Source organism: Diabrotica undecimpunctata, chromosome 1 (assembly GCF_040954645.1).
Source record: "Diabrotica undecimpunctata isolate CICGRU chromosome 1, icDiaUnde3, whole genome shotgun sequence".
NCBI classification, from domain to species: domain Eukaryota; kingdom Metazoa; phylum Arthropoda; class Insecta; order Coleoptera; family Chrysomelidae; genus Diabrotica; species Diabrotica undecimpunctata.
The window spans coordinates 75,976,880-75,995,954 of NC_092803.1; the positions used below are offsets into that span (position 1 = coordinate 75,976,880).

General features: G+C 31.3%; 1 protein-coding gene across 2 annotated transcripts in view; it reads left to right on the forward strand.

The window, feature by feature from the left end:
- LOC140450752 (odorant receptor 10-like) overlaps nt 1-19,075 on the forward strand; it is a 72,472-nt gene that overhangs the window by 28,401 nt on the left and 24,996 nt on the right. For both annotated transcript variants that reach the window (XM_072544426.1, XM_072544431.1), the window contains exon 3: nt 6,400-6,722. In XM_072544426.1, coding sequence (XP_072400527.1) covers nt 6,400-6,722 — 323 coding nt within the window. The remainder of the gene's footprint in view (nt 1-6,399; nt 6,723-19,075) is intronic.

Genomic DNA, 19,075 nt, shown 5'->3' on the forward strand with positions numbered 1-19,075 from the left:
TCAACATTCATTTTACAAGTATCAGACATCCTCAGGCAAATCCTGCAGAAAGATATATTAAAGAAGTTATAAAATATTTAAGGATACTGTGCCAAAATCAACACGAAACTTGGCAGCAACATATACCACAAGTAGAGTATTTTTTAAATAATACACATAATTTGAATACAGAAGAAGTACCAGAATATTTAATGTTTGGCCATATAGGAAACAGAAAGTGGATTAGTGAATATAATCAGGATATGTTAGAACAAGTAATGCAGAAAGTGAATAACCGAATTAGGAGAAAAGCTGAAAAATATATCAGAAGACAAAATCGAAATATAAAAAAACCAATCACATTTCAAAAAGGAGACCTAGTGTTAATTCGTTCACTTAGAAAAAGTAATGTTAAAGAAAACCGTTGTAAGAAATTACAACCAATGTTTGAAGGTCCATACATAATTGAAAATCAGAATGGACTAAATAGTTATGTGTTAATAGATGCAGAGAACAGACTAAGAGGCATATTTCATATCAACGACATTTTTCAATATCATGAAGAGATTGAATAATGATTTCTATACCTTTAACACAAATATAATAACACTAATAACTTACTGATAGATCCATTTCATAGATAGATGGTAGATTTCTTTGTTGTGAATAAATTTGACATCATACTTGTTGAATTTTGTACATATGGAAATTGTTTGATACCCTAAAAATCATAATTTGGGGTTAGATACTATAATTGCTATAAAAATGTCTTTCTAATATAATAAAGTAAAAAAAAAAAACTTACCAATTTATATTGATGAAGTTATTTTGAATAGAAATAATTCCTAGATTTTGTCTATAAATAAACAGAACACCATATCTATTATATTTTTAATTAAGGTTATATTTTATTCTCTGATATCGCATCCATTGCTCCATTTGACATGACAGTTTGACCATAGAATAGCCGAACTGTGCTCCGTTGTTCTCTGTTTTGACATAGACAGCGAACAGGGATGTATTTAACACATTTAAAAAAAAAAAAAAAATTTGAATTATTAAATTTAATAAGGTATGAGAAAATTAATATTTAAAAAAATAATAAGTAAATTATTTATTTTAAATATTATTTTGGGGTATTGATACGATTAGGGTTTATAGAAAATAATTTATAAGTTATATACTAGAGAATTTAATAAAAATATATTTATGTGAGGGCATTTTTAATAAATTAGCATATAATAATTGTAAAAAGTTGTATTTTAGTAGTTATGATTTTGTAGATATTTTTAAGTGAGCCATGTGACTAGGCAACACACTATACCCTCCATTCCTAAGTGACATTTTAGGAAATAAATACGAATATAAAGTGGGGTTATATAATATATTGTTTGAAATGTGTATTTTATTAAATTAGAGTGTTAGTTACTAATTTAATTATATATTCTGATCTGAAAAGCCTAAATGTAAACAAAATTATTAATAGAAAAGAATGGAATTCTCTGGATCTCCGGAGATGGCCATGTTTGCGAAATGGTTTGTTCCAGAAAATTCAGACAAGTATTAAATAGAACAAATTGGAACATGATATCTTACGAGATGGTTCTAGAAATCCAAAAATATATAAATACCCGTGATTTGGATTCAAGATGGCAGTTTTTAAGTTTTTTAGTCAGAAGTCAAGCAGTTTATTATGAAAGTTAGTTAGAGTCAGTGAATCAAGTACAAATAGTCCAATAGTTTAATATAGTGAGTTAAATGAAGATTAAAAATTATGCATATAATTTAATGCACATTTATAATTATACACAAATAATTATTGAAGATAAAAAAAGGTATATTGGAAGAAATTAAATTATATTATGGTTGGAGATTAGTATAAATCAACTTATAATAATTGGATATTGGTATATTGAAAAGAAGAATAAATATAAATGCTGTTTGCTGGTTTGGTTGGTGGTGTATAGATGCTGGTGAAGAAAAATATATCTTAAATTGGTAGAAGCTGATAATTGAAAAAAGTAATTTCACAAAAAAACAAGGATAACTGAAGTACGAAGACATTCAGTGGTGATTAGAATCTATATACTTAGTGGAAAATAGTTCATTTAGGCATTCAGTGAAAGAAAGGTACAAAATTTTGTTAATATAATTTAGTTAGTGTCATAACAATTTCAATTTTGAAGATAGTTTGTTTAAATTTTAGATTGTCTATAGAATTTAATTAGTTTTATAAGAATATCAGTTTAAAGATAGTTTATTTTAAATTTACATTGACTAGGTTAGATATATATGTGTGTTTCATAATAGTTATAATAAAGATAATTTAAAAAAGTACTTACAAGCTAATTCTTTGAGAACCGCGATAAAAACCCTATATTATTAAAAATACTCATTGCTCATCATTCAAACAAAAAACACATCATAACAATATATATATATATATATATATATATATATATATATATATATATATATATATATATATATATATATATATATATATATATATACAGTGATGAGTGCCTTACCACCCGGCAAAATAGCGGGAAGGATAGAAGACAGATTAAGTTGTGAGATAGTATGAGATAAAGCTAGTTCTTGACGTGGCTATTTCACTTCAGTCATAATTATACGGATGACCTCGAAAATATTTTATTTCAATAATTTCTGATGTTAGAATAAATGATTGAATAAATTAAGATATATTATAGTAAAAAACATTAATTATTAACGATTTTAAATTAAGTATAAATCTTTAAGTTTATTTAATAATAAAAATAACTTAACTGAAATATTTTATTAAACTAAAGGTAGGTATGTTCAATCCGAAAATAATTATTGTGTGTAGAATTGGCGTAATAGTTAGAGACGTGGTCTAGCAACAAGAAGATTGGAGGTTCAATTCACACCAAGGATAAAGTTTTTGTTTTATTCAATCAAAAAATAATAGAAAATATGATACATATTAGGTAAAAAGTTTTCGAAAAACTCATTATTTACAATTTATTCTTATTCCAATGTTAAAAAATAGAAATACAAAATAATTCAATTTTAGTTTTACAGTCTTCAGTTGTGATTGCAAAATAATCCGGTTAAGACTGTTTAATGCCAAATCCATCACTAAATTCTCAGTGTTAATAGAAATTCCTCTGTACAGGTAATAATTTTCAAAACAATTAACAACATTGTAATGGATGCGCGCAAACAGCTGCCTGCTTTACAGCTAACCAAATCATCAAGCCATCAAAAATAATAACATACCGAGAAGTGTTTTTGCACGGTAAACAGAAACTTTTTATTGAAAAAACAATTCGTGAAAATGGTTTTAACGGTCGAGGAAAAAGTGCAAATTGTTGTCTGGCATGTGAATGGATTATCAGACAACATGATTAGACAACAATTTGTAAATATGTTTCCAAATAGGCCGGCTGCAGCACGATCAACAATTCAGTCTATTATACGTAATTTTTTTACTTATGGATCCGTGTTCACTCCAAGAGGAGTTCGTAGACGAAGGGAGGTAAATCCAGATTTGGAACTAAGGGACACTTTAATTTGTGCAAGTATTGAGCAAAATCCTACCCAATCAACATCTCGTCTCGGAGAACAATATGGAGTTTCAAGATTTAGAGTAGGTAAAATTTTGAAAAGACATGGATACCGTCCCTATAAACTTCATAAATCCAACGAACAATTCCCTGGGGATCAATATAGACGTTTAGAATTTTGTCAAACTGCAATGGAAATGTCACATCAAGATGAACATTTTTTAGAGAACGTTTTGTTCACCGATGAATGTACGTTTTCATTGCAGGGCCGTCACAATTCAATGAATGCTCGGTGTTGGTCTCGAGGAAATCCTCGTCAGATTTATGTCGCTCGTACCCAGCGTCCTCGAAAAGTAAATGTTTGGGGAGGCATAATAGGGAATCATGTCATTGGTCCATTTTTTATAGACGGTATGTTGACTGGGCGGAAATACTTGGAACTTCTGCAAAATCAAATTGTCCCAGCCCTTCGTAATTTACCAATACCTTTCGATTCCATATGGTTTCAACACGATGGTTGTCCCGCACATAATTCTCGCATCGTCAGTGAATATCTCAGTTCGACTTTTCCTAATCGATTGATTAGTGGCCACGGAGATATTTTTTGGCCTGCAAGATCACCTGATCTTGCACCTTGTGATTTTTTTATGTGGGGATATATCAAGTCCAAGCTATATGGAATTGAAGACGATAGGCCTAATTCTCTCCAAGAATTAAGAGAAAAGATCTCTGATTCAATGAGAGGTATTAGTCCAGAAACATTAACTAATGTTAGACGAAACTTTTATAATAGATTGGGTTATTGTTCTGCTGCTAATGGAGGCTTATTCGAACATTTACTGTAAATACATTTCATAAGAATAATTTTTTTTATTTTTATAGAATTTCTACCTATTTAAATATTTTTGGAAGTACATTTATTTAGAACGTTCTTTTATGTTTGAAGAATTATTACTTTATTTTCGAAAGTACGACATTGTTTTTTCAATAAGCTTTTCATGTTTTACTATAAACACTTCTAATAAAAACTGAAATAAATGTCTAGTGATTTAAAGCAAAACGATATAATATCTGCATAATTTTTCAAATTTTTAAAAAAGTAAAACCTTCATGTGGGATTTGAACACTGAGCGCCTGCATGAGAACATCGTGACTTGAACTCTGATCCATCAAACTTTTATATTTCTTTAGTGACAGTTTGGGTTATTGTTCTGCTGCTAATGAAGGCTTATTTGAACATATTGTAAATACGTTTATTTACAATATTTTTTTTTAATTTTGTAGAAGTTTTACTTAAGCAAAACGATCTCTGCATAATTTCTGCATAAAAAAAAACTACATGTGGGTTTTGAACTCTAATTGTCTGCGACGTCTGTGTCGAGTTCTTACCACTAATCCACGAAGGATAGTGATTATTCCGTGACAAGAGTATATGAAATCCTCACATCATAGTAGAAATTATTCTTAATTAATAATTTAAAACTTTAGTTTAAATAATTACTATTACTTAAATTATTTTATTCACATTTTTGCTTTATTGTGGTCAATCCGTTTTTACTTTATGTGAAATTAAAAAATGGAAATACGTCACACATACGTTACACATAATAATTATGACCGAGGTGATTTAGCTCGAAGCTAACGTCTAAAGGTGTGAGACTATCGATTTATAATGTTAATTATAGGTTTCTACCGATTATTTCCCACCTCTACTACTTTCATCTCTTTTTCTTTCACAACGTATTATATTTTCTATCTTTTGCGTTATTTTGCCGGTTCTTAAGGCACTCATCACTGTATATATATATATATATATATATATATATATATATATATATAGTTCATATGATCACAAGTAAAATAGAGGGTCTAAAAATTATTAATATCTTTAAATTACCCGGCGAATCTTGAGCGCATTTCGTAATCTCCCACCGTAGCTGCACTGGCTGCACACCTGCTGTACACTTGGAAGATTTCTACCTCCACGTAAAGATGCCACTAAGGATAACCCAGGTAACTACCTGTATGAAAGATTTCTGCCACCACGTAAAGATGCCACTAAGGTAACGCAGGTAACTGCCTGTATGACTGGGCTCATTCTCTAGTGAATTTTTGATAAAATCCGCAAAGACGGGTTTAGGTCAGCTTCTTCGAGAAATCCGCAGTATATGTAAATAATCATGAGATTATCCGTGTAGAACAATCCATAAAAAGTTTCGCGACTTACACCGACCTCTATGATTGAACTTTCACAAAACTAACGAAAGTGAATGAAAGTTAGCAACTGCGTTGCCACAAAAAAAGTCATTTTAAGGGGATTTAGGAAATAATATATACCAGAATACGACGATGATGCAGAAGTATTAGAAACCCAATTACAAGAACAAATAAATAAATGATGAATTCTTATCGATTTCCTATAAAAAAAGGAACAAAAATTTAAGCTGAAATCCAACTTAAAATTTAAAATTGAGGATGACTTGTAGCTTGCTGAAGAAACGGGGTGGTGATATTACACTAATAATATACAACATAAAAAGCTCAGTTACTGCCGATAAATTCTCCTCCCTTACTAGAATAAACAACTAAAAATAATACATACGGAATCCATTAATTAGTGAATATGTATAGTAAAAGTGTTATTTATTTGCATACTATCTTAATAATAAATTTTTGAAATTTTAACGAAAGTTGAAACTAGTTTTATTGCCCTATAAAACAAAAAATAATAAGAATGGAGATTCTAAGTCAAATGTAATAATACGTTGTATAATTAAAATTTGTTAACCAAATGGGAAATTGTGATTTTTTCCTAGCGATTATTTTATCGAAAGTTTAATGTCATAATACTCAATAAAGATTTTCGTAGGCAAACGTGTTCCTTACTGCCATATCGATAGTGGCTTGCACGTTTTCAGTGACAACTCCAATCTTTTATCCTAAAAATGGCGGCCTTCCGTTTGCTACATGGTATCCCTTCAATGTGTCAACAACACCTATACACCAAATTGTCTACCTTCACCAGTCAATAGCAGTGTACTATGATACTCTAATCAACGTCAGTGGCGATTTGCTGGTGGCTGGTTTGAGTACTTTTATCGGTGTTCAATGCGACTTGCTTTGCTACGAACTAATAGAGGGTCGAAGTGACTCCTTGGTTGAATATATCAAGTATCATCAGGAAATTGTAAGGTAAGTGTATTATTATAGTCACGTTCATCGGGTCAGTATACGCTCGAGTCACTGAAGGCATTCAGATATAATAAGAGATTGTTTGTAAAGACATATATATATATATATATATATATATATATATATATATATATATATATATATAGATATATATATATATATATACATATATATATATACATATATTTATATATATTATTGTGATATTTAAAGTCTTGGTGCGCCAAGCAATAATTCGCTAATTAATTTTTTTGATTAATTAAAATTATTTAAATGATATGATTATGACTCTATCACAATTTTTAATTCTTTTATCTCAGGGTTAAATTCGTGCTTCAATATCTATGCTATTACATGTGAAAGGTAAGGTCCAAAGAATACCGGAATAATAAAAAACACATATGATCTAACACTATATATTGAAATAAAAATAATGAAATAATTCACACTCAAAAGTTTTCAATAAACAAATCTCATATAATGATTCTCAAAATTTTGTTCTACGTACGTGAACAATCAAAATTAATGGTACAAACAATATTAATTGAAATCTCAAAATCCCAAACTATTCTAACTCTCCTAATCAAAATATTTATATCCTTTCTAAATTAAGTGTAAAAATTGTGTTATCAATAAAAGAAAAAACTACAGAAAACAAAAATATCTCTCTCTGATGATGAGTGGTCCAAATCCTTGTTCCTTGTAGACTATATTATCTCCTCTCAACCGCTCCCTATGTAATCAGCAATCTTACAACAGATTGTTGCAAGTATATCGTCCTTAATGATCTCCTTCAAAAGCACAAATCATTCAAATTATGATAGCCTTTCTCCTCTCGATAAACTGAATCTCTCGTTGGCCCGAGTAAAAAATGACTCTTGGAATATCTTCTCTTTACGATAAACTGAATCTCTCGTTGGCCTGAACAGTGACTCTTGGAATATAAGTAGAGAAATATGACTTACAATATTTTGCTGCTTCAGCTTCTGTCAGATACACTAACTCCACAAAAACTCACTAACATTCAACACTACTGCTTGCTACATTTCGGGAACCGCCAGAGAACAATCACTGTTCGTCTTACAGACTTGGAAAACCAACTGATTATCTTTTCTCTCTCCTAAATCTAGCTAAACTTTCATTCCTACATACCTATCCCACCTTTTTCAATCTCCGCCAATCAAAACTCGTCACAATTCCCCCATTTTTTTATTTCGATAACAAACAAATTTTTACCTATAATTATAAAATTTCCTAAAACTTATTTACAAATAATATTTTTCTATAATTCTTAAAAACTAACAAAAACCTCTTTCTAAAATCTCTTCTATTGTCTTTAATCACTGCATTAATGTATTTGGAAAACCCGGTTCAATTGTCTTTGGATTTCACTTAAAATTATGCGGGTCACTCAAGTATAACAAAGAAATAATTTATGCATAGCTTACATTTTGTTTAATACAGGTAATCCAAGAATTTAAAAACTTTCCTTCTTCGAAATGTTTGTTGGTTATTATCCTACTTATCTGAATTATTTTAATGTTTTTGAACTTTGAAATATTTTAATCAACCCAATATTTTTCTCGATTTTACATATCATAACAAATCCCCGCCATTTGATCTGCCGAAAACTCTTTGTTAAATTTTAAAAATGACAAAAGTTTTCCAGGATCAAATTATTTCACTATGTTATTAAAATCTATTCATGATATTGATAGATGTCGTGAATGTTAAAAATACCCCGTATATTTCCTGTCTCTATACGGGATTGGATATATTTTCGTTTTAAATTTTTCCAAGTATTTTCCCTTAAAAGAAAGTTCATAATTTTTAGCCACTCGGTTTACTTCATTAACAAGATCTCCATGGTTTCCTAAAATCTTCTCTATTTTCTTTCCCATGTTTTCTCCACACTTTATTTTTCTTTCATCCTCCTTTTGTTCACATCTGTTCACTGTCCATAATACTTCTTCACAAAATTCTGGATTCTCGTCCATCAGTGCCATTTTTTCTTCTGTTTTCTTTTTATCCTCTAATTCCCTTTGGTATTCCGAGCACCATGTTTCTATTCCTTTCATTTCTCTGATGATACCTTCTTTTTCTTCCTGCTTCCATTCTGTTTTATCGTCGGTTGCCAACAATTCTTCTGTACCTTCTATTTCCTGTTTTTCTCTGGTCTCCATCTTATTTTCCTGCTTTCTTTTCGAACTCTTCTTCTTTTTCTTCCTTCTCTTTTTCTCTTCTGTTAGATCTTGTTCTTGTACTTTCGGTTTATCCTCTACAGTCATATCGATTTCTTTGCGTTTTTCCTGTGCATTGATCCTTCCAGAATTTGTTTTCCTATCTGTTTGCTTTTCTTCTCCTGTGTTGTCTGGTTCTGCTCTGATTTCCAGTTTATTTTCCGAAAAATTTATGGTGATATCTTTTTTCCTCAATTCATCAATTCCCGCTATCATATCATGATTTAAATCTTCAATCACCACACATTTCATAATATGGAATTTGTTTCCCACTCTTATCTGTACTCCCAAACCTTCGTTTACTGTCGTCAAATTTTTATTGTTTGCACCCACTAAATCAACCCTAGGAATCTTATACACAAATCTGTCCAAATTTAATTCTTTTACTAGTTTTTTATTGATTAGCGATATCTCCGAGCCAGAATCAATCACAATTTTAATCGCTTTATGTTTTATAAATGCATCTAAAAATATTAGATTAGAATTAGAAATTTGTCTTTCGTTTCCTATTGCTACATGATTCATCTCCCTTCTATTTTGTTGTTGGAAGCTCTGGTTATTTCTATCGTCCCTTTGTTCGTTTGTATTCCTATTCGGAGGATTTTGTGCATCTCTATTCCTGTTGTGATTTTCATTTGTTCTATTTTGTGTATCATTCCGGTTATCGTAATTTTGTTGTCTATTGTAATTATTGTAATTTCTCGGCCTATATTCGTTTGTTGATCTGGGATGTCGGTTTCTCTGGTCATAATTTGAGGAATACCTTCTTTCCGGTCCATTATATTGGTCATGTTGTCTTCTATTTCTCATTTCTTTTCTTTTCGCTTCTTTTAATTGAAGGAATTGGCACAAACTATCAATATCTTGATAGTTTCTCAAAATCACGTGATCTTCCAACGTTTCCTCAAAATGTCTGCTGATCATTTCTACCAGCTGTTCGGTAGAATATTTATATTCTAGATATTTTGAATTGTTATATATCTGCAAAGCATATCTTTCTTCAGATATTCCCATTTTTTCGTGATATTTTCCATTCTGTAGCTCTTGGTTGATTTTTCTCTGTTTATTTTTCCCCCAGAAATAGTTGAGAAATTTATTTTCAAAATCTGTCCAATTTTCAAACTCATCTTCCTTGCTTTCATACCATAACGCTGCTCCTTCTTTCAAATGGTTTCTAATTGTTTCTTTGCAATCGTCAAAATATCTAATATGTTGTAATTTGGTTTTCAAATTTTTAACAAACGGTACTGGGTGTGTTTTCTGAATATCCCCGCCAAATTGTATTTTCGCCTCGCTTGTTCCATGGATGATAACTTCTTTTCTCTCTACCCCTCTTAGTTCAATTTCTGCCATTTGTTTTTCATTTTGCTTTAATCTTCTTTCTACTTCCTTCCTGTCGTCTTGTAGCGCCATTTCAAATTTTTCTTCTAACTGTTCTAATTCCTTTTTCTGGCCAATCTTGATTTCCTTCATCTTATTTTCTACTTTCTTTTCTTGTTCTCCCATTTTCTTTTTAATTTCATTAATCTCTTCTATTTGTTGTATCAGTTCTTTCTTTATCCCCTCAACACATCCTTTAATTTCCTGTTCATAGTTTTCCAAACGCTGCTCTATATTGCTCATTGTTTGTTTTGTTTCTTGTTGATTTCTATCCATTTTTAGTGATGTTTCTTGTTGGTTTCTATCAATTTTCTTTGCTGTTTCATTCATTGTTTGTTTTGTTTCCCTTTGATTCTCTTGTATTTGTTGTGTCTGTAATTGCATTAGTTGTAATATTTTCTCTATTCCTGATAATTCTTTTTTCTCCTCAACTATTGTAACATTTCCTTCATTATCCGATCCTTCTTCAACAATTGTTTCCTCTTCTCTGTTATCCTCCTTCCTTTCTTGCATTTTGCTTTGACTCCTTGTGGTCGACATGTTGTTTCTTTTCGTTACTGTTTTTGTCCCCGCCAAATGTGAAATTTTACAACACTCTATATGTTTCAGAACACGACAATATTTCTCCCCAAATGTATTAAATTTTCACGACAAATATCAAATATGCAATCAGTAAAATTCAAATAATTCAAAATAAATATCAAATGTACGATTGGCAAAGAAAATAAAATCAAATAATTCAATAGCAGTAAATATCCACTAACTACGATCAATCAATAAATCAAATTTATATTCCCTGGAAAAATTGTCAAAATACTTTCAAATTCAAATTCCCTCAATGTTATATGTTTTTATCTCTGGATCACCTGTACTTATTCCAGATGTCTTTCCCTTCCTTCAAATGTAAAGCTGCGATATTTTCAAGCCCCACGTTTTGGAAGCCAGTTATTGTGATATTCAAAGTCTTGGTGCGCCAAGCAATAATTAGCTAATTAATTTTTTGATTAATTAAAATTATTTAAATGATATGATTATGACTCTATCACAATTTTTAATTCTTTTATCTCAGGGTTAAATTCGTGCTTCCATATCTATGCTATTACATGTGAAAGGTAAGGTCCAAAGAATACCGGAATAATAAAAAACACATATGATCTAACACTATATCGATACCTTTTTGCCATAACATCGTAAGTCTCGTTTAGTAAATTTTACAGTACGGCAGTTTTTTCAATAAACGTGTTTAGAAATGTCCAATTGAAGTGAAAATTGGCATCCGGACGTATTATGATGAGTGTTTGAAGTAAAGTAATGATTTTTCTTCAAAATAGTTTCAGTTTTTTTGTATTTGGACTTACGTTACTTTGGAAGCATTAAAAATAATTTTGCTACTGCAGTTTTATACAAGTCCAACACTTACGATAATTTTGGTAAATTCAGAAATAATTTCACATTATGATTGTTATCGTAAGCTCAGCACTTACGATAAAAAGTATGTTTAGACACAGCCTCATAAAGTAACATAAATATATATAAAAAAATACCAAAAATCATTTATGTAAGGTAATTTATTTGTGAAAAGTAAAAAGTACAATAGGCATTTAACTGAACAACAAATCGCTTTACTCATAAACTTACAAATAGTCATAATATCTAATGTTGTTGCATGTGATATAATAAATGTGAATCATAGCTAGTCAGCAGAAATCTAATCTTGGGGCCCTTCATCGCTTTCGTCTTCCTCATCGGATTCTGCTAGCTTATCTGGCGTAGCTGACGTTTTCATTAGCCTATATTCTTTATTCTTTTGAAACCTGAGAGGAATTATATTGTAGTCGCAGAGATCAATTAGGTCTTTTTTCTTTGCAACGGAAATAGACAATTTTTGAGACTAAAGCCGTTTTGGTTTTTTTTTTCCTTTTAATTCCATCGTGAAATTGATGCAGTTCTGGCCATTATTTAAATATTCAACCTCTATAATAATATCTGGGTACCTTTCTCAAATTTTACATTTTTAATTTCACTGATTTTTATAGGTTTTCCGTTTTTACATTTGAATTTACTCGGTTTTAGTACATCATTAGATATTTTTTTCCATTCTAAGAAGTCGCAGAAATCAATTTTTATTGTTTCAAATGGTTTAGGTTTGGTACGAAAGTTGGATATCAATGTACACCATTCTGATGGAGCCCATACTACGCGTTTTTTGATAAACCGCTCAATTGTTGCGGAACTGAGTCGACAGGCATATAAGTATGGCCTGGTAGTAAGTATCGCACACTGATTGATGTTATATTAACAGAATCCCTAAGAAAAGTCGGGATCATTAGATGCAACTTCTTGCAAATATTTGTAGATTATGGTAGATATTTCGTTACTGCCACGTCCTCCGTCACATTCTCCCCACAAATAACAAAACTCATTTTGGGTTCCACTTTCGTAAACTATAAGATTGTAATAAGCATACTTTCTGGTGTAGTACAAGAGCAAATTGTCTCCATGTGGTGTGTTTAACACCTTCTGTACGTCGAAATTAGCACATAAAAATTTTGAATTTAAGATAGTTTTTTTTTTGATCAACTAGAAATGAGTCTTTGCATTTTTATTTGTTTTCCAAATGTTTTTCATACAATTGCTTTGTTTCTTCTGTTTCCTCAAAATCTTTGTCTTTTCTCACTTCACATACTTTGCACTTATCTTTTTTCGGCAAGTGAAATCCGATAATAAATTCTGCCTTAAAAATCTTTCAGAACACTTACAGGGAAACGATATCGTTCTTAGTTATGCCATTTTCTAACTGTTTCTTCTTAAAAAGTTCGTATAAGAATGATACATTACGAAATTCAGTGGGTAAGTGTCTTCTCGATGTTTTATTTCTGCAATAATGAGGTGGAACAGCGGGTAGCAACGTGATAAAATCTAAAACATTCTGCTTCTGCTCTTTCCCAGTCTTGTTATGTGGAACATGCTTACCTCTCGGATCTATTTTGGAAAATGAGGCTGACGTAGAGTTTTCTTTCGTATATCTCAAAGTCATTTGTGAAATATCCGAGGTTTTTAATAAAAATTGTTGGCACACCTCGTGTTCCACATCATTCCACATAATTATATACTTGTACGAACATTGTCTTCTGCTTCTTTCAGCCTCTTGTTTTCGACGTTATATTATCTTTTATGCCTAAAGCAAAAGTAAAAACCATAAATAATTATCGAAAAAATTATTTTGTGGTACTTACGTTCTGATTCTGCGGCTATACACAGTGCACTAATAGATCGTAACGCACTTCGCTGCATCGTAAGTAGCAATTTTTGTACCACGTGACTTGCACCTTACGATGTTTTGGTGACCATGCGATGTTTTCACAACTACAAAATAGATTTGTTCACATTTTTATGTGACTTACGTTACAGCAAATTCGGTTTTTTTCTCCAAGACTATGCTATTATACCTTACGATAATTTTGCTGGGAGGTGCCTGGCGGCTTGATAGATCCGATTCTTCAATAAAAATGTTTTCCCTAATTTTGTCACTTACGATGTTATGGCAAAAAGGTATCGATATATTGAAATAAAAATAATGAAATAATTCACACTCAAAAGTTTTCAATAAACAAGTCTCATATAATGATTCTCAAAATTTTGTTCTACGTACGTGAACAATCAAAATTAATGGTACAAACAATATTAATTGAAATCTCAAAATCCCAAACTATTCTAACTCTCCTAATCAAAATATTTATATCCTTTCTAAATTAAGTGTAAAAATTGTGTTATCAATAAAAGAAAAAAAACTGCAGAAAACAAAAATATCTCTCTCTGATGATGAGTGGTCCAAATCCTTATTCCTTGTAGACTATATTATCTCCTCTCAACCGCTCCCTATGTAATCAGCAATCTTACAACAGATTGTTGCAAGTATATCGTCCTTAATGATCTCCTTCAAAAGCACAAATCATTCAAATTATGATAGCCTTTCTCCTCTCGATAAACTGAATCTCTCGTTGGCCCGAGTGAAAAATGACTCTTGGAATATCTTCTCTTTACGATAAACTGAATCTCTCGTTGGCCTGAACAGTGACTCTTGGAATATAAGTAGAGAAATATGACTTACAATATTTTGCTGCTTCAGCTTCTGTCAGATACACTAACTCCACAAAAACTCACTAACATTCAACACTACTGCTTGCTACATTTCGGGAACCGCCAGAGAACAATCACTGTTCGTCTTACAGACTTGGAAAACCAACTGATTATCTTTTCTCTCTCCTAAATCTAGCTAAACTTTCATTCCTACATACCTATCCCACCTTTTTCAATCTCCGCCAATCAAAACTCGTCACAATTCCCCCATTTTTTTATTTCGATAACAAACAAATTTTTACCTATAATTATAAAATTTCCTAAAACTTATTTACAAATAATATTTTTCTATAATTCTTAAAAACTAACAAAAACCTCTTTCTAAAATCTCTTCTATTGTCTTTAATCACTGCATTAATGTATTTGGAAAACCCGGTTCAATTGTCTTTGGATTTCACTTAAAATTATGCGGGTCACTCAAGTATAACAAAGAAATAATTTATGCATAGCTTACATTTTGTTTAATACAGGTAATCCAAGAATTTAAAAACTTTCCTTCTTCGAAATGTTTGTTGGTTATTATCCTACTTATCTGAATTATTTTAATGTTTTTGAACTTTGAAATATTTTAATCAACCCAATATTTTTCTCGATTTTACATATCATAACAATATATATATATATATATATATATATATATATATATATATATATATATATATATATATATATATATGTATATATATAAATATATATATAGAGAGAGAGAGAGAGAGACAGAGAGAGAGAGAGGCCCAAAAGTCTGGAAACGACCAATTATCTCGTAAATTGCTCGTCATAATTTTACATTTGAGGTACACCTATTTTGGAATACGGAGATTCAATATTTGATATTTGCAATGTTGTCAGATTTGCAGTTTCTCTTATATTATTAGTAACTTTGGTTTTTCAAGTTCATCACTCTGTATATTCAGTCATTATTGGAATGTCCTATTCAATACGAGTTCAATCATATGTAACACTTATGATTTTATGTAGTGTGGAAGATCTTAAATACATAAAACAGTGCAAAATATGTATATTTTAATAAATTTAAATATACATATATTTAAATCTAGAATGCTGTGATTTTGAAATTTGTTCGTCATTTACATTATTAACTAAAACTGACAGTAGTTGTGTTTCGAAAAGTTCTGCAAGATAAATTGCTTCTCTAAAATGGCTCTTATCGAAAAATATCTTATTGTGAAGTAGCCAACTTGTTCAATGATACTTTCCCAAACCGTTCTCCTATTCACAAGGCGACGGTACAAAAAACTGTAAAGCGATTTGAGGAATCTGGAGAAGTAAAAGATAGATACCGATCAGGTAGACCGAAAAGAATTATGAATGACAACAAAACTTTAGATATAATGCAAAGTTTTGTTGAAGATCCACATACATCCTCACGCAAGGTTGCACAAGTACATGATGTAGATCGTTCTTTAGTCTTACGTGTATTACGTAAGAATAAATTAAAACCATACAAAATTAACTTATTGCAAGAATTAAGTGAAGATGACTTCGATCGTAGATTAGAGTTTACTGAGGTAATGAAGGATAAAATTGAAAATGATGAAAATTTCGTTAACAGAATATGTTTTTACACTGAAGCATTTGTTCGCAATTTACGTTATTACCACTATGTGGAAGTGTAAATCGACACAATTTAAGGTACTGAAGTGACGTAAATAAACACTGGATGCTTGAAAACCATACTCAAAGACCACAAAAATTAAATATATGGTCAGGTATACTAGGTACTCAGTTAATTGGGCCATTTTTTATCGAAGGAAATTTAACGTCAGATAGACACGAAATGTTACTTAGAAATGAAATTGTACCTACACTGAGAAACTTGTTTGTGGCTAATTTTAATCAGATATGGTTTCAGTATGGTTTCAGCAAGATGGAGCTCCAGCTCATTTTGGTTTAAATGTTCGGCGTTATTTAGATGAGATATTTCCCTGAAGATGGATTGGTAGACGAGGTAGAATTGAATGGCCTCCACGTTCACCAGATTTCAATCCTAAAGATTATTTTTATTTGGGATACTTGAAAAATTCAGTTTACTGTCTGTCTACTGTCTAAAATCTCGAATAATTTCTCGACAATCATGGAGAACTATGGTAAACGCATTCTACCATTGATTAGGGTACTGTTAACTCACAAATGGAGCACATTTTGAACACTTGATAAAGTAGCCATTACTAAAAAATGTATAATCTATCAATTGTTACGTTTTAATGTAGTTGAAAATAGTTAGTATTAAAAAATTTTTGAGACAATTAGGCGTTGCCAGACTTCTGTTTTATCTATTTAAGACCTTCCAGACTACATAAAATCGTAAGTTTTACATATGGTTGAACATGTATTGAATAGGAGATTCTAATAATGACTGAATATACACGGTGATGAATTTGAAAAACAAAAGTTACTAATAATATAATAGAAACTGCAAGTCTGGCAACAATGCAAATATCAAATAATGGAATCTGGGTATCCTAAAATAAGTGTACCTCAAATTTTGTACAATTATGACTAGCCATTTACTAGATACTTGGCCGTTTCCAGACTTTTGGGCCACTCACATATATATATATATATATATATATATATATATATATATATATATATATATATATATATATATATATATATATATATATATATATATATAGAGCGTGACATTAGGAGTGTTACACCCAGAAGGAATAATTTCATAAACTTAATTTTTTGGCAACAGAATGACTATATTTAAAACATGCCATGATAACAATATCAATGGATTAATCTTTTCTACTTTTGTCGTATCGCGTAATTGGCGGTCGTGTTAATTGTACAGCAATGACGGTTATGAGTGTCTGTCGTGTGTAGACAAACGAAGATAGAGGAACACGAAGGTGACCAACTGGTCAACCGAGGCGTACTACAGAGCGTCAAGATAGGCGCTTTATATTACTGGCTCTGCAAGACCGTTTTAATACTACGCGTCAAATTGCTGACCAATGGTTTGGAGTAGTGGGTAGACTTGTTAGTATGCGTACAGTATACCGTCGCATTCAAGATTTTGGACTGGTTTTATTCCACCCACGACTAGGGCTTCCTTTGACTGCCGACCATTGTCATCAACGTTTGAATTGGTGCAGAGAATGGCAGCATTGGGTGGCAGAGTCGCATAATGTAGCATTCCATTTAGCGATGAATCGGGATTCATCGCTGAATGGAATGCATGATAGTCGTAGGATGGTAAGATGCCGCCGTGGAGAGCGACTAGATATCGGATTTACTGTTGAGAGGTATGTACACAGGGCAGTTAGAGTAATTGTTTAAGGGGCTATTGTCTATGGTAGCCGATCACCATTTATGTTTATTCGTGGTAATATGACAGCTGTGCGTTATATTGATGACATCTTACAAATCACTTAACTGCCTTATCTCGACGGCCGTCAAGACGTCCTTTTTCAGCAAGACAACGTGCGTCCCCATATTGCTCGTTAAACTATGAACTATCTCCAAGAAGCTCGCGTTAATGTTTTGTCATGACCGCCCCGTGCTCAGGATTTAAATCCTATCGAACATGTATGATGAGATATGATGGGAAGGAGACTGTCCACTTTGCACCATCCTCCACAGACTCTGACACAGTTAATACATTAAGTTTAAGTTACTTAGTTGCTTGGAAAGAGGTGCCACAAGCAAACATCGATCATCTTATTTTGTCAATACATAGACGTATACAGAAGTGTATTCAGCTACGAGGTCGTTAAACACATTATTAATTTTTTTTAATTACTTGTTAATAAAAATTCTTGACAACGTTATTGTTTCATCCTTGATGTAAATCTACCATGTTGCGAAAAAATTTAGTTCAAGAAATTATTCCTTCTGGGTGTAACACTTCTAATGTCACTGAGTATATATATATATATATATATATATATATATATATATATATTATATTTGAACGTGAATATTTAGAAAGATCCAATTTCGAGTATGCAGGATGCAGGAAATGTGTTTATGGAGTTCAATGTAAATTAATGGCTCCGCAAAATATGTTTGGCCGGGCAAACAAGATCTACTGATTTATTAGACATTAAATGGTATTCAGAACATGCAAGTCGAAGCCAATACTTGCTTCAAAATTTAAAATTTATAAACAGAATGCTGTCGTCCAAGAAGTGTCCTATTGTAGACAACAGGTTTCTTCCACCACCAGTAAAAGTAGAACAAACAGTTAATGACTTGGTTTTGGATGATGGCGGGCAATTTCTCAATGTACCAGTCAATTTTGTCTCTACGATTAAATGCTTCACACAAAGATTTCCTGCAAATTCCCTACGATTATTTTTGTGCGACAGTAAAATTAAAGCTATTAAGTCGAACATGCAAAACGTGTGTTTATTATTCTTACGTCAAGTCACTAAATTCTCACATCGAGAAGATCCATAAAAAAGTTAACACGCGCACTGATATGAAAGTTAGGCCTATAAGAGTCGCTGCTTGTCGTGCTAATGAACTGATGTGCATTATTCAATTACAATGAATGACGATAGACGATTTACTCCCGTTTTATCGAGGTATAAATACTTTTTCTTAATTTGCTTTTGT